The 16430-nt window shown below is 38.6% G+C and overlaps 1 protein-coding gene across 1 annotated transcript in view; it reads right to left on the bottom strand.

The window, feature by feature from the left end:
* The window catches only part of LOC137266224 (uncharacterized), a 60207-nt gene that overhangs the window by 31865 nt on the left and 11912 nt on the right, over positions 1-16430 (bottom strand). The window contains exon 2 of the mRNA XM_067801722.1: positions 3998-4237. Coding sequence (XP_067657823.1) covers positions 3998-4237 — 240 coding nt within the window. The remainder of the gene's footprint in view (positions 1-3997; positions 4238-16430) is intronic.

Raw genomic sequence — 16430 nt, 5'->3', positions numbered from 1 at the left:
TACGATGTTGACTACACAGCCTATTTATCCTACTCTTGACAAAAATATTCAAGAAAGTCCTTACACTGACAAAGTAACTGATTGTCACATTTCATGCCCTTTTAGGAAAGTTGTTTGGGATGTATTTTGGTAGGATGGTTATCATCCTTAAGGTGGGAACATATCTCCCAAACACATCTTTTCATCCCTGTGGAAAGCATGCAGTTAGCTCTCCAACTGCTATTTAAGGTCAGAGTACTTTAAGTTAATCACAGTTGAATTTCACTGTCAAGGGGAATCCTTAGGAGAAGGCCTTTTAGTGAATATGGTTTTGTTTCTTTAAAGGAAGTGAAATGAGTAATTTCTCAACTGATGGTGAAGGTGTAAGAGTAATTGTTTTGTTGTAATGTTCTTTCTCGTACAAGTTTTGAGTTACGTCATGGACATTATTTAAAGAAGTTTATTATCTTAGATGTACTGATATGGCATATTGTTGGGTTATCACATGACTAGCGAGTAGGTATTTTGTTATTTATTTCAGGCTTAAGGGGAATTGCTCCTACATCTGATTTTATAAATCAAGTAGTAGCTTCCGTGATTCAGGAAGGTGACAACATATCATTTGTGCATCTACACGCCTGTGAACTGTTTCTGTGTTTATGGACCAGTTTCTATCCTTGTGCTTATGGAAACTCGGTGACTTTGTGAACACTTTTCCTGTGTTTATGGACTTTGTGTGGACTCTTTATAATTGTTAGCCTTGCTATGTGAAATCTATTGCATATTTATTGTTACATTGATTGTTATTCTCTTGTGAAGAGTGCCTCCCCTTCAAGAACAATCCAAAAGGAGGCTGTATCATAATAAATGTATGTAGCCTAAAAGGTTTTGTTTTCATTTGTGTCAATATGTGCTGATTATCCACAAGGTCTACTTTTGGTTTGTGACACTGATCCCCCTGGTGTCCTCTCATTAATGACAACTCCCTTTTCTGACACGCATTTATTAATGGTTCAGTGCACATATGTTGTGCACTACAATGAACGTGGGAGCAACATGGGGGGCACAAGATATTGACTTTAACATACTGTGTCTCACGTACAAATCTCTCCACAACTCCTCTCCAAAGAATCTAAAGAATCTGCAGAATCTTGTCAAGTCACACATCCCATCCCTCCCTCTTCGTGATGTCGACCAACTTACAGCTCGACATCACAAGAATCAAGATGCCTTTGGAGGACGTTCCTTCTCTCAAGATTCTTCAGTGCTCTGGAACTCTCTACCTCTCCATGTGAAAACAAACCATGTGAAAACAGCGTAATCTTTCGATCTTTTCAAGTCCAGCCTTGAAACATATCTTTTTAAGCGCGTTGTTGCACTCAGTTTTTATGATTTATGGAGGATTTGATAGACATCCCATTAGTATATCCGTCAAATTAAGAACTATATCAAATTAGACTAAAATGTTATATTGTAATGGCAAATTAAACACTATGTTTATAATGTTATGTACAATTTATATTCTTTAAACGTTATCAAGACTAGTGTTAGGTGTATCATATCCTAAATGATACTGGATCGTAATATATTTCGCTGACCAATCAGTACCCAACACTGTTCAGTTTCACTTATCAGTTTAGGCTGTTATTACTATATAATGTATAAGCATGCACTTTTTAAACGTTACTTCTTACAATTACGTTATGGCTATAGATTGTTGTTAACTACTTTTAGAACGTCCAACTACAGGTTGCCCAATGGAACGGGGAGTTGGAGTGGAATTGTAAGACGTAACAGATATTCATAATCTTTTTGTCATGAACTCCACATCATATTACACTGTTCAGCACTAAATGCCCCCAGACAATGTCTTGCTCAATATTAATATTTCTGTAAACATCCTCTTATTGGGAAATGAGTTCATCTAATGACATGTGATTATTCACCACTTAACTCATAACTTTGTTCAATGCTTTAATATGTATCAATTTGTTGTATCTCTATTCTGTTCACAAGGTTCAGTTACATAGCCAAATCCTTATTATCTATGATTAATCCATTCTATCAGATAGGAGAGTGTGGTATGTTTTCTTCGCTAATTACCTACTCCACTGCCTCACAACTGGAGTCTCACAACTGACAGCAGAACGATCCCCTTAGACACATGCTTACTGTCAAATTAGTTCGAATCACTGTTTGGACAATAATTTGCAAAACTATAAATGTAGACTTTTGCATTCGTATAATGTTTTTGATGCTATAATGTACTTATGTTTCAAGTTTTAACGAAATCGGTGGAGCACCGGATTTTTTAGGAAATTCTGCCACTACACTCATTACATAAAATACACAAGGGGTGACACTCGCTATCCTAGAAGTCTGATCGAAAACTGCACAGCCCGAATATTTTAACGTGCGGTTCAATTAAACCTTAAGGTTTTCACCCCAAAAATGTGTTGAACTTGCAGGTCAATCGTTTACCTCCATGCCCACAGTGTTAAATTTTTATACCTGCTTGTCATATTTGAACGCTGTCCCCTCGCATTTGCACTACTCTCATTCTTTGAACAAACGCCTGGCCTCTCTTCGGTAAACATGGACAGTGTCCGTAATCTCTGAATGACTCGGAAACACAAAACGGCTCTCACTGGTCAATTTCCACGTGTGCGGGAAAACAACAAACAAACATTGCACACAGGAAAGAACCAACCATTTTCGACTTTTCCGAACACATCAGCACATCAGCTGTCAAAACAATATCCCACAATATGGAACACGTGGAAATTGATTTGATATCACATCCTTCAACATATAGAAGTGCATTTTATGTCTTATGCCAGTTGCATTAATGTGCGAAAAGAAATAGTGAATTGGATCTTCGTAAGAGCAGCCACAAAAACAAGACGGATTTCAAGATAGAAATCTTTGATATTTGATATTTGTGTGCGTTTAAATCGCTGAAACCGAGGCTTAGGCGCGAATGGACAATATGACAGAATCTTGATCTGGAGTTTAAATTAAACTAGATTTTCGGATAATTCAGATGTCGGACTACACAGCTTCCACTGTATACAGTGCAAATATCAAAACAGCACGTTGTACCTTGAAATATACCACATACAATGTTACTCTTAGACCTAATTCATCAAATGACTAATCGGGCTTCGAATTTATTTGAAACGTTAATTTCCTGTTGCAGACTTCTCGTTTACAACTGGCTGTGTCGATTGGCAAAACAAGTGTTGAACTTGTCAAACTGTTGTATTTTCGGTAAACTGCATTATTAATTAAGTAATAAGTATTATTGGGCCATAAATGAATCGAATCATAGATGATCACTACTTTCTGTATTTTGGCAGCAGGCTTTCAGGAAGTGCTTTAGAGCTACCCCCTCTTGAGTTGCCGTGTTGTCAGCACGGACAGATACACAGATTAACTGGAGTAAATTAACCTGCCAGTGTCCGTCCACGCTTGATCTACATAACCGCTGCCTGGCCACTCGCTGTGTTACATTCTGTATAACTGTCTCTCACTATCACATCAAGACTTCGGTGGGTTGACATTATATTAGTGACCCATTACTTTTGAGCTGACTCAGTTGTATTGTACATGAAACATCTCCTGTGAATCTGTATAGTTTTGCCTTTGTTTGCTCAATATAAAGTATCATTGAAAATATCAAACCTTTTTAACCGTAACACTGTGTAGATTCTTCGATACATAAACCCGTCCTGTTTATAACAATGAACTAAACTGACAGAGGTTCCTCAGAGTGGAGGTTCGGGGTAGTAGCAAGAAGAATTCAAACATGTAGCCCTCCGCTTTAACGTTATACTACGACGAGCAGGGGCTAAAGCGACAAAGCACATATCAGACGGCACATTTACTCACTATTCTAATTCAAACTGTCGGGTCGTTGGTAGTGAGTATACAGTGAGAAATAATTTAAATCAATGATGGGATTCTGAATGAGGGTTGAAAAGATAGGAGCAATGGACAAATAAAACGTGTAACCTACCGCAACAGTCTCCTCTGTTGTAGATGGTGACGTTGTGGATGGTGTACTGTCCCAGCAGATCAACAACGAACCAGGGCGACATGTCGCCAATTTTAGTGTGACTGCAGTCACCCCTAAAATAATCAGGGTCATGACTGCCGTCAACACCATTAGCCGCGACACCATTAGCCGGTATCTCTTCGGACCTGCTCATCCATGCTGGTTTCTTCAAAGCCAAGTTAAAACTTCGCACTTTGCACACTGTAAATGTAGATGATAAGTCCTATAATGTAAACATATGTACGGTTATTTTATTAAATGTGATATACCGACATTTAGCAGAAAACATGGATGTGCCCTGTCCATGGCACACAACTACTTTTCAAATTAATGATATTGATAAAGAGTGATATAGAATGCCCACAATCACACGATACATCTCTGTTTCTCAAATCATGATATATATTTCAGTAAACAAGTAGGGAATGTATTAAAATAGTATATGCCTTCGGTTGAAACCGGTTCCTTCAAGTTGTGGACCATCTGTAAAGCCTTTTGTCTTCTTTGTCCGTTCTGATGTATAAAAATCACATCTCGAAACAAAACATCAGGTATCAGAAAGATTCCTTCCGCTTGTTCGCCCTGCTACACACTGTCCATCCATGTACGAAATACAGATAAAGTTTATCCCATTAATATCGTACTCAGGATCGTATGTAAGAAACCCAAAAAGTAATAACTCACCTTCTAAACATATGACAGACAGGAGACAGATCGTGGTGGAAGAGAAGACTGCCATAATGCTACAGAGAATTCCTACTGACAACTCCCAACTGTCTTAAAGGAACTAAAGACATAAATTAACGGTGTTCAATGTGCGTGTACGTAGTTAAATACAAGCGCGGTATGAAAGATTAGTAAAAGGCTGATGCGACACACGTTGCTGTTCTCCACCACTGTCTCTTGGGGAACTGATGTGTTCTTGTTGACTATTACTTATTCATGTTATACTTCCCATAGATTACGGAGTGTCTTTGACAAATACATCTTGTATCTCAACGGAAAACCTACACAACCTATTTACAACAGGAACTGCACCCGTGTTGGGGAATTAAATCCGGGACTTCAGTGTGACGAGCGAACGTTTAAGCCACTAGGGGCACCCGTGGCGAGCCACCTCCTCGTGGTGGGTGCTGGGTAACGCCAAGAACTCGCCGACACTCCGGTAGTGGACCCGGGGGGGATATTTGGTCCACCAACCTGTTTGCCGTGGGTTGCGGCCCTGTGTCGGCGGAGGAAGGGATCCTGGTGGTTGAGGGCAATAGGAGCTTGCAACCGTGTTCTTGTTGCTCAATACACCACTTTGGCCCTGACTTCGTCTAGACGGGTGGTCGAATGGGCCCGGTTCGACCAATCGACTGGTTATGCCAAGCCCTGTGCATGTAGTATTATTACATTTATTAATGCACATATATCATTTAGAACTGTTGTAACTTTGGACTTGGCTTTATTATCTAAAACATTTTTTATTTTGAAATATGTTGTTCTGAATTTTGCCTAGAGTCTTATGCCCAGAAGGCGGTGGCTCATGGGCCAATCTGGTAGATTAATTCTTTGTAATTCTTCTACTGGAGTATATCATCCGGGTATCCTTGGAGGCCCGCTTGTGATACTCCGTGGTGGATGGGGAGCTCGGATTACACTAACTATGGCGTATGAAACCCCAACCCAAAAAACAAAACGTCCACTTGATATTGACCCTGTTGATACTGACCATAGACCGTCTGCATCAATTGAATATTGGCCGCGTTTCGTTGTTACTGAGACTCCGGACAAGACACCGTTAAAGTTGAATCCCTTTGCTGTATACAAGGGTATTCAAGGTATTGCTGGGGAGGTGAAAAACATTAGACGCTTGCGTTCAGGTGCCCTGCTAGTCGAATGCGGGAAAAAGCAACAAGCAACGAACCTGATGAACATGAAATCTTTCGTGGGCATTCCGGTCACGGTCTCTGCTCACAAGACCTTGAACACTAGCATATTCGAAAACCATGGTTCAGCGATGAATGCAAACAAGCTAGGCAAGGCAAGGCAAGGAAAAAAGCAGAACATTATTTCCGTCGCCATCCTATGGTGCATAATTTAAATAAATTTAAAATTTAAATGCTAAAGCACGGCGTACTTTCAAACAGAGCAAACGCCAATCTTGGCAAAATTATGTATCTAAAATAAATTCTCGGACACTCATGTCCAAGGTATGGAACATGGTCCAGAAAATCAAAGGTAAAGGTACTAAATCTACTGTCCATCATCTTAAACATGTAGATCAATTGCTTACTGATAAGTCAGATATTGCGAATAAACTGGGCGAAACTCTCGGTAAACATTCTTCCTCTTCGAATTATATACCTAAATTTCAGCAATATCAAAGACAACAAGAAAAGAAAACTATTAATTCAATTCTGATAATGGGGAAGATTATAATGAAACTTTTTCTATTCATGAACTCCATACTGCTCTTGAACAAGCTCATGACACTGCTACTGGAGCTGATAACATCCATTATCAGCTCTTGAAACACTTACCAGAATCCTGTTTAGAGACGCTCGTGTCAATTTTTGATGATATTTGGACTTCCGGGAAATTTCCTTCTTCATGGCGTGATGCTATAGTAGTACCAATACCTAAACCTGGACGTGATCATACTGATGTATCCAATTATCGTCCGATTTCATTAACTAGCTGTGTTTGTAAGACCATGGAACGCATGATAAATAATCGACTTGTTTGGTACTTGGAAACAAATAATCTCATGACAGATATACAGTGTGGTTTCCGTAAAAACAGAAGTACTGTCGATCACTTAGTGCGACTGGAATCATTTGTTAAAAACGCACTAATTAATAAACAACACGCTGTGTCTGTCTTTTTTAATCTTGAAAAAGCAAATGACACAACCTGGAAATATGGCATTTTGAGAGATTTACATGACTTTGGCTTGCGAGGTCTCTTGTCTCAATTTATTGCCAACTTTTTAAATGACAGACAATTCCAGGTCCGTGTGGGTTCTACCCTGTCTGATCATTACAATCAGGATCAGGGTGTTCCACAAGGCAGTATTATGTCTGTCACTCTTTTTAGCATCAAGATCAACAGTTTATCTAAAGTTTTAAACGATTCAATTGATGGATCGTTATTTGTGGATGATTTTAATATTTCTTGTCGTGGGAAAAATATGAATACCATTGAACGGCAATTGCAGTTATGTTTAAACAAGATTGATAAATGGTGTCTTCAAAACAGCTTTAAATTTTCTAAATCGAAGACTAACTGCATACATTTTTGTCGAAGTACAAACCACATAAAGACCCTGAACTATCTCTAGATGGGACGGCCATTAAAGTTGTGAAGGAAGCCAAGTTCTTGGGCCTTATCTTTGATTCACATTTAACGTTTTTACCACATATTAAATCACTTAAAACTAAATGCCTGAAAGCACTTGACTTGTTGAAAGTGGTTTCAAATTCTAAATGGGGAGGGGATCAAGCTACCCTTCTCCATCTATATCGATCTCTCGTGCGTTCAAAACTTGACTATGGCTCCATTGTCTATGGTGGAGCCTGCAAAAGCAACTTAAAACTATTAGATTCAGTCCATCATCAAGGTCTAAGACTTTGTCTTGGCTCCTTTAGAACTTCACCTGTTGACAGCCTGTATGTCGAGGCTGATGAGCCATCTCTTGAGCAACGACGTATAAAATTAGCTTTACAGTATGTAACAAAACTATATTCAAATGAGTCAAACACTGCATATAACTGTGTCTTCAATCCTCTGTATGAGGATTTATACAATAAGAAATCTTCTCTTGTTCTCTTGGTTTAAGAATAAAACCACTTATTTCTGCTGCCAGCATTGAGCTGGAAAACATAGCTCCTTCCCGTCTTCTTTCTTCTCCTCCTTGGCAGTTGGTTAGGCCACAAGTTGACCTAACATTAACGACTTTTAAAAAATCAGAAACGAATGAATTACAGTATAAACAAGAATATAATCAACTGAAACATAAATATAGCAATTATAAATCCTTATTTACAGATGGGTCCAAGGACGGTGGCGCTGTGGCTTGTGCCACTGTCATTGGATCCAGAACAATATCTTCTCGATTATCAGATTCTATTTTTACAGCAGAAGCTAACGCCATACTAACAGCTCTTAAATATGTTCAAAGACACCCTAAACGTAAACAATATATAATCTATTCAGACTCTCTTTCTTGCCTTCAGGCTATTAAAAATATCTCTTGTAAACATCCACTTTTAATTGAAATTATTGAATTGTATAATAATCTTGCTACTGGCCAATACGACATCGTCTTTTGTTGGTTACCCAGCCACGTATGTATTTCCGGTAACGCAATGGCCGATCTTGCTGCCAAGGCAGCACTCAACAAATCTGTGACACCACTTCTTATTCCATACTCTGATTATAAAGCTAGCATTAGAAGTTACATTCGTGATCTGATGCAGAAGAAGTGGGACACCCAAGTAGGTATAAATAAATTACCTGAAATAAAACCGTATATTGGTTACACTTACTTGGGTTGTCAGTCCAGATTTGAAGAAGTTATTTTAAGACGATGTCGTATTGGCCATACTAGATATACTCATGTGCACCTTTTGAAAGGTGAGGATCCTCCGTTTTGTATCCCTTGTGATGAGAGAACCACGGTCAAGCATATCCTGCTTGACTGTGTTGAATTCTCCATCACAAGGGATAAGTATTTTACAGTTAAAACAATGACGGATCTTTTTACTACCGTTAATTCATATTTAATTATTGGTTTTTTAAAAGAGATTGATTTTTTGGTGGAATTTTGAATGTTATGTTGTGTAAATAGATGTATTTTAATGATTGGTAGTTTGGATTAGTAACTTGAATTGTTAGTGGTTGTACCCTCAAAGGGGGTTGAAGTATTGTAAAATTATTGTCCTCCTGAGAGGGTACGTAAGTCCACAAACATTCACAGTAAATTTAAGTCTACCAGGATTTTAATCGTAGTATTCATGTGATTTTAATTTCGGCTAACTTTTCGAACAATCGCCAGCAGCTGAAGGGATGGTGTAAATCCAACTAGGGTCCATGTAGGTAGCAAAGGTACGGTAAGTCCCCATGGTTCCTAGTGTGGTGATCTACCTTCTGTTGTTGGCAATCTATAGCCTGATTCTATATTGTGTTGTCCGAATAGTGATATTATTTTTAACTTTCCATGCTAGTTTTATTTGAAATTGTGATAGTCTGATAGTCTATAGTCTGTTTTTATATTGTATTGTCTAAATAGTGCTATTAGGTTTAACTTTCCATGCTAGTTTTAATTGAAATTGTGATATTCTAGTTGTTTTACTGTCCTTCGTTGACGGGTTTTTATGATGTATATATGCTCTTTTTCATTGTTGAATGTTCTCGTCACGATATGGCTGAGATATTGCCGATGTGACGTTAAGTATTAACTCACTCACTCACAAATGTCAAAGGTTTGGGCATGGTGCAAAGTCTTGTCATGCAAAGAGTTCTGTTTGCTACCGTTGCGGTGGCACTCATGAAAGTTCTGAATGCACAAATGAATCATACAGTTGTGTCAACTGTGGCGGGGAACATGCAGCCTCATCTAAATCTTGCCCTGTCTTTGAACGAGAATCCAAAATACTGAAAATTAAACATACAAACAATGTTTCTTATCACGAAGCAAAACGGTTAGTTTCTGTTTCATCTCAGACTATTACTTACTCAGCTGTAGTTTCCTCTCCTCCTCTACCTGTTGTCAAACCTTCCAGAGTTTCTACTCAATGCCAAACGTCGATCAGTTGGGTGAATGATGATCAGATCATTCTGGAACAAGTTTCTTCTGAAGCATCAGTAACCGAAACACAAACAGATGTCCAACTGACACAACACTCAGAATCAGACAATGTTACAAGAGAAACTCCCTTACAATTGTCGAAGACAGAAAAGAAACAAATGAGAAGAAAGGCTAGGGCCATACAAAACTTGGAAGTGCATTCTTCTCCCTCAGCCCCTGCTTCGGTTCAAAACCGATTTGAACCTTTGGACATGGAGGTGAGCCCTCCAGTCTCTGCTCATGGGAGTACGCGATCATCTCGTTCACCAGTTAAACCACCATGAACGGTTATCAACCAGTAATCCAGTGGAACTGCAGAGGACTTTGGAACAATTTCAGTGATTTGCAATTGTTATCACAAGATCTGAAACCATCGGCATTTTGTTTACAGGAAACATATTTAAAAAGTGCAGATCAGCTGAAAATCAGACAATATGATTCGTATCATTTCCTTTCACCTACGAAGGCTAAGGCCACCGGGGGTAGTTCAATATTGGTCAAACAAGGCATAATTCACAGTCCTGTTTCTCTCAAAACACCTCTTCAAGCTGTGACTGTTCGTATCACTATGCACATTGTTATTACATTATGCTCTCTTTACATTCCTCCATCTTATTCTCTTCAGCAAAATGAACTTCAAACACTCTATGACCAGCTCCCAAAGCCTTGTATTATAATGGGCGATCTCAACGCACATAATCCCCTTTGGGGAAGTACGCATACCAGCAGTAGGGGAAAGATTTTGGAAGAATTTTTGTCCGCCAATGATTTGTGTATTTTGAATGATACTTCTAAAACATATTTACATCCTGGTACTGGCATATACTCTTCACTTGATTTGTCACTTACAGACCCCACTCTGCTTAATGAATTTGAATGGTCAGTTCATGATGACCTCTGTGGTAGTGATCATTTCCCTATCATTCTACAACCTGTAAACCCTACTGATGTTCCTCCATCATCACGATGGAATTTTACAAAAGCAAACTGGTCTTTATACGAAACACTATGTAGAGCAAAACTTCTACCTGAACTTTTTAATTGTGTTCCTGATCCTATCAAGTGCTTTTCCGATGCACTAACCACTATAGCCGATGAGTGTATTCCGAAGTCCTCTGTGGTTTCCCACATCCGTAAACCATGGTTCAACAACGACTGCAAACGACTGCTAGGAAGGCAAGGAAAAGGGCGGAGAATTATTTCCGTCGCCATCCTATGGTCCATAATTTCAACAAATTTAAAATCTTAAATGCTAAAGCGCGACGTACATTTAAACAACATAAACGCCAGTCTTGGCAGAATTATGTATCTAGAATCAATTCACGTACGCCAATGAATAAGGTATGGAACATGATCCAGAAAATCAAAGGTAAGGGTTCTAAATCTAGCATTCACCATCTTAAAGACGATGACAAATTATTGACTGATAAATCAGATATTGCTAACAAACTTGGTGAAACTTTGGCTAAACATTCTTCCTCTTCAAATTATGTACCCCAATTTAAAAAATATCAAAGACAACAGGAAAAGAAAACTATTAATTTCAATTCGGATAATGGAGAAGATTACAACGAATTATTTTCGGTTCATGAGCTCCATGCTGCCCTTGGGCAAGCTCATGATACTGCTACAGGTTCTGATAACATCCATTATCAGCTCCTGAAACACTTACCGCAGCCATGTTTGGAAACTCTTCTATTCATATTTGATGAAATCTGGACATCGGGACACTTTCCACCATCATGGCGTGAAGCAAGCTGCGTTTGCAAAACCGTGGAACGCATGGTCAATAACAGACTAACATGGTACTTGGAATCTAATGATTTAATATCTAACATTCAATGTGGACTTCGGAAAAATCGCAGTACCATTGACCATTTAGTTCGATTAGAGTCATTTGTGAAAAATGCAATCATCAATAATCAACATGCAGTGTCCATCTTTTTTTACCTTGAAAAGGCATACGACACTACATGGAAATATGGCATTTTAAAAGATTTACATGATTTTGGATTACGAGGTCATTTGCTTAAGTTCATATCCGAGTTTTTAACTGACAGGCAATTTCAAGTCCGAGTGGGATCTACCCTGTCTGATCATTATTATCAGGATCAGGGTGTCCCGCAAGGCAGTATTTTATCTGTCACATTGTTCAGCATTAAAATTAATAGTCTCTCTAAGATTCTATTGATGGATCTCTTTTTGTGGATGATTTTAACATTTCATGTCGTGGTAAAAATATGAATACTATTGAAAGGCAGTTACAATTATGTCTAAATAGAATTCATAAATGGTCGTTAGAAAATGGATTTAAATTTTCAAAGTTAAAAACAAACTGTATCCACTTCTGTAGGAAATACAAACCTCACAGAGACCCAGACTTAGTTTTAGATGGCACACCTTTACAGGTGTGTAAAGGATGCCAAATTCCTAGGAGTAATTTTTGATCACCACTTGACCTTTTTACCGCACATAAAGTATTTGAAAAATAAATGCCTGAAGGCCCTAGACTTGTTGAAAGTTCTTGCGAATACTAAGTGGGGAGGGGATCAGAAAACTCTCCTTCAATTATACAGGGCACTAATCCGTTCCAAACTTGATTATGGCTCCATCGTATATGGTGGAGCCTGCAAAAGCAACCTGAAAATACTTGACTCAATTCACCATCAAGGTCTGAGACTGTGTCTTGGATCTTTCCGTACTTCTCCTGTTGCCAGTCTTTATGTAGAGGCTGATGAACCATCATTAAACCAGCGCCGCATAAAATTATCGTTACAATACGTCACAAAACTCTATTCTAGTCACTCTAACCCTGCATATAACTGCGTTTTTGGTCCTCTTTATGAGGATTTGTACAAGAAATCTTCTCTTGTCCCGCCTCTGCGGCACAGAATTCAACCATTTATTTCTGCTGCCGGCATCGAGCTGGACAGTATATCTCCTTCCCGTCTCCTTTCTTCTCCTCCTTGGCAGTTGGTTAGGCCACAAGTTGACCTAACATTAACATCATTAAAAAAATCAGAAACTAATGAATTAAAATATAAACAAGAATATAATCAACTAAAACAGAAATATCACAATCACAAATCCTTATTTACAGATGGGTCCAAGGATGGTGGCGCAGTAGCTTGTGCCACTGTCACTGGATCCAGAACAATATCTTCTAGATTACCGGATAACAGTTCTATTTTCACAGCTGAAGCTAACGCCATATTAACAGCTCTTAAATACATTCAAAGACATCCCAAACGGAAACAATACATAATCTTTTCAGACTCTCTCTCTTGTCTTCAGGCTATTAAACACTTATCATGTAAACATCCACTTTTAATAGAAATTATTGAATTGTATAATGATCTTGCTACTGGCCAATGCGACATCGTCTTTTGATGGTTACCCGGTCATGCAGGCATTTCTGGTAACACAATGGCCGATCTTGCTGCCAAGGCAGCACTCAACAAATCTGTGACACCACTTCTTATTCCATATTCAGATTATAAAGCTACCATTAGATCTTTTATCCGTGATCTGATGCAAAAGAAGTGGGACACCCAAGTGGGTATAAATAAACTACATGAAATAAAACCCTACATTGGTTATACCTACTTGGGTTGTCGGTCCAGATTTGAGGAGGTAATCATGCGACGATGTCGTATTGGCCATACCAGATATACACATGCATACCTGTTGACAGGTGATGATCCTCCGTTTTGTATCCCTTGTGATGAGAGAGTCACAGTCAAGCACATCTTGCTTCACTGTGTTGAATTCTCCATCACAAGGGGTAAATACTTCAATGTCAAAACCGTTAAGGATCTTTTTACCACTGTTAGTGTCCATTTAATTATTGGCTTGTTAACAGAAATTGATTTCATGATTGAATTTTGATTACTGTGTTGTAGATAGATGTATTTTAATTATCGGTAGTATAAATTAGCAACTGGTATTGTTAGTGGCTGTATCCTCAAAGGGGGTTAAAGTATCGTAAAATTATTGTCCTCCTGAGAGGGTACGTAAGTCCCAAAACTTTTCTCAGTTTAAGTTTTGCTTACCCGATTTTAAACGTAGTATATTTGTTCTATTAAAAGTTTGGCTAAACTTTCGCACAATCGCCAACCGCTGAAAGGATGGTGTAAATCCATCTAGGGTCCATGCAGGTAGCAAAGGTACTGTAAGTCCCCATGGACCCTGGTATGGTGATCTTCCTTCAGTTGTTGGCGGTCTATAGCCTGTTTTTATATTGTGTCGTCGTCTAGAGTCATTTTTTTAGATTAATTACTAGTTTTACATGTCTGACTGTGATAGTCTAGCTGTTTTACTGTCCTTCGTTGACAGGTTTTTTACCATTCTCTATTAGGTATATTATTATTGGTTCTCGTCACGATATGGCTGCAATATTGCCGATGTGACGTTAAACATTAACTCACTCACTCACTCCTTCTCATCGCCAACTCCTCCGAAGTCTGTTAAAGCAGGTCACTGTAGTATTTCAGTTGACGCGTACGTCCCAAATCCTTTGAGATGTTTTAGATGTCAAAGGTATGGGCACGGTGTTAATACTTGAACCAAGCCCATAACATGCGCCCACTGTAGTGAGAATACTCATGTCACAGAAGACTGTAACAGTGACCATAAAAAGTGTACAAATTGTTCGGGAAATCATTCGTCTTTCGCCAAAGAGTGTCCAGTCTGGAAAAAAACAAATGGAAATCAATAAAATTAAATTCATTTACATCAGTTGTACGAACTCCTGAATATACCTCAAAAGTAACTACCTCGTCAATACATTGCCAGACAGATTTGACGTGGGTTAAGACAAATAATGCTCAGTTTGTTGCACCCGAACAGTCTACCCAAACCTTGACATCTTCTGTCAACACTCAGGTGGTATCTAAAGCCGGGTCACAGTCCTCTAGTCAGACTTCATCTCTATCTGGAGAACAATCTTTGTCTCAGCCAACTCACAAATCACGAGCAAAAACAAGCTCGAAGAATATTCTTCAAAGTAAAACTGACTCCAGAACAGAATCTTCAAAAAAGAGTGGCAGACCCCAGAAGGGTTCAGAAAATCCGGTAAAATTATTCAATAAATACAGATCGCTTGAAGCCATGGAAGTGTCAGAAAACTTCCATCCCAGGGCACATAGCTTGTCGCCCTCGAAAAAGGTGAGGGGTAGATCCCCTATTAACCCACCAAAAAGATTATTCCAATAATATTTTATAGTGGAACTGCAGAGGATTGAGGACTAATTTACATGAATTACAGCTATTAGTCCAAGATTTTACACCTTCAGCGTTATGTCTACAAGAGACATATTTAAAACAAACAGATACATTTGACCTTCGTTATTTTAATGCATATCATTGTTTTTCACCTCCGGGTGATAGGGCCACTGGGGGTCATCTATTCTAGTCAGACAAAACGTTATTCAAAGCCCTGTTCCACTTATTACTAATATGCAGGCTGTTGCAGTGAGAATTACTTTACATGTAGCGTTTATTATGCTCTCTTTCTATTTCACCGTCTTCGGCGTTTGCCAAAACTGATCTTCAAGCTCTATATGATCAGTTCCCAAAGCCCTGCATTATAATGGGAGATTTAAATGGCCACAACCCACTCTGGGGTAGTGTAACTACAAACGTTAAAGGTAAAATGTTGGAGGACTTTTCTTCTGACAATGATTTATGTATTTATAATGATGGTTCCAACACATATTTACACCCTGGGACAGGGACCTATTCTGCTCTTGACTTGTCACTCACAAATTCAGAACTACTAAATGAATTCGAATGGTCAGTCCACGATGATCTCTGTGGAAGTGACCATTTTCCTACTATATTAAAATCTGTAATTCCATCTGATGTCCCTCCATCATCAAGGCGGAATTTTTGAAAGGCTAACTGGGCTTTATATGAAACACTGTGTGCTGAAAAGCTTACACCTGAACGTTTTATTGACGTTCCTGATGCTATTAAGTGCTTTTCTGATAATTGAACTCCATAGCTGGTGAGTGTATACCAAATTCCTCTGCAGTTCCACATATTCGAAAACCGTGGTTCAATGATGACTGCAAACAAGCTAGGAAGGCAAGGAAAAAGCAGAACATTATTTCCGTCGCCATCCTATGGTGCATAATTCAAATAGATTTAAAATTTAAAATTCTAAAGCACGGCGTACTTTTAAACAGAACAAACGCCAATCTTGGCAAAATTATGTATCTAAAATAAATTCTCGGACACCCATGTCCAAGGTATGGAACATGGTCCAGAAAATCAAAGGTAAAGGTACTAAATCTACTGTCCATCATCTTAAACATGGAGATCAATTGCTTACTGATAATTCAGATATTGCTAATAAACTGGGTGAAACCCTTGCTAAACACTCTTCGTCTTCTAATTATACACCTAAATTTCAGCAATATCAAAAACAACAAGAAAAGAAAACTATTAATTCAATTCTGATAATGGGGACGATTATAATGAAACTTTTTCTATTCATGAACTCCATACTGCTCTTGAACAAGCTCATGACACTGCTACTGGAGCTGATAACATCCATTA

This window comes from Haliotis asinina, chromosome 15 (genome assembly GCF_037392515.1).
Source record: "Haliotis asinina isolate JCU_RB_2024 chromosome 15, JCU_Hal_asi_v2, whole genome shotgun sequence".
NCBI classification, from domain to species: Eukaryota; Metazoa; Mollusca; class Gastropoda; order Lepetellida; family Haliotidae; genus Haliotis; species Haliotis asinina.
This window is presented reverse-complemented; position numbering and strand designations above follow the sequence as displayed.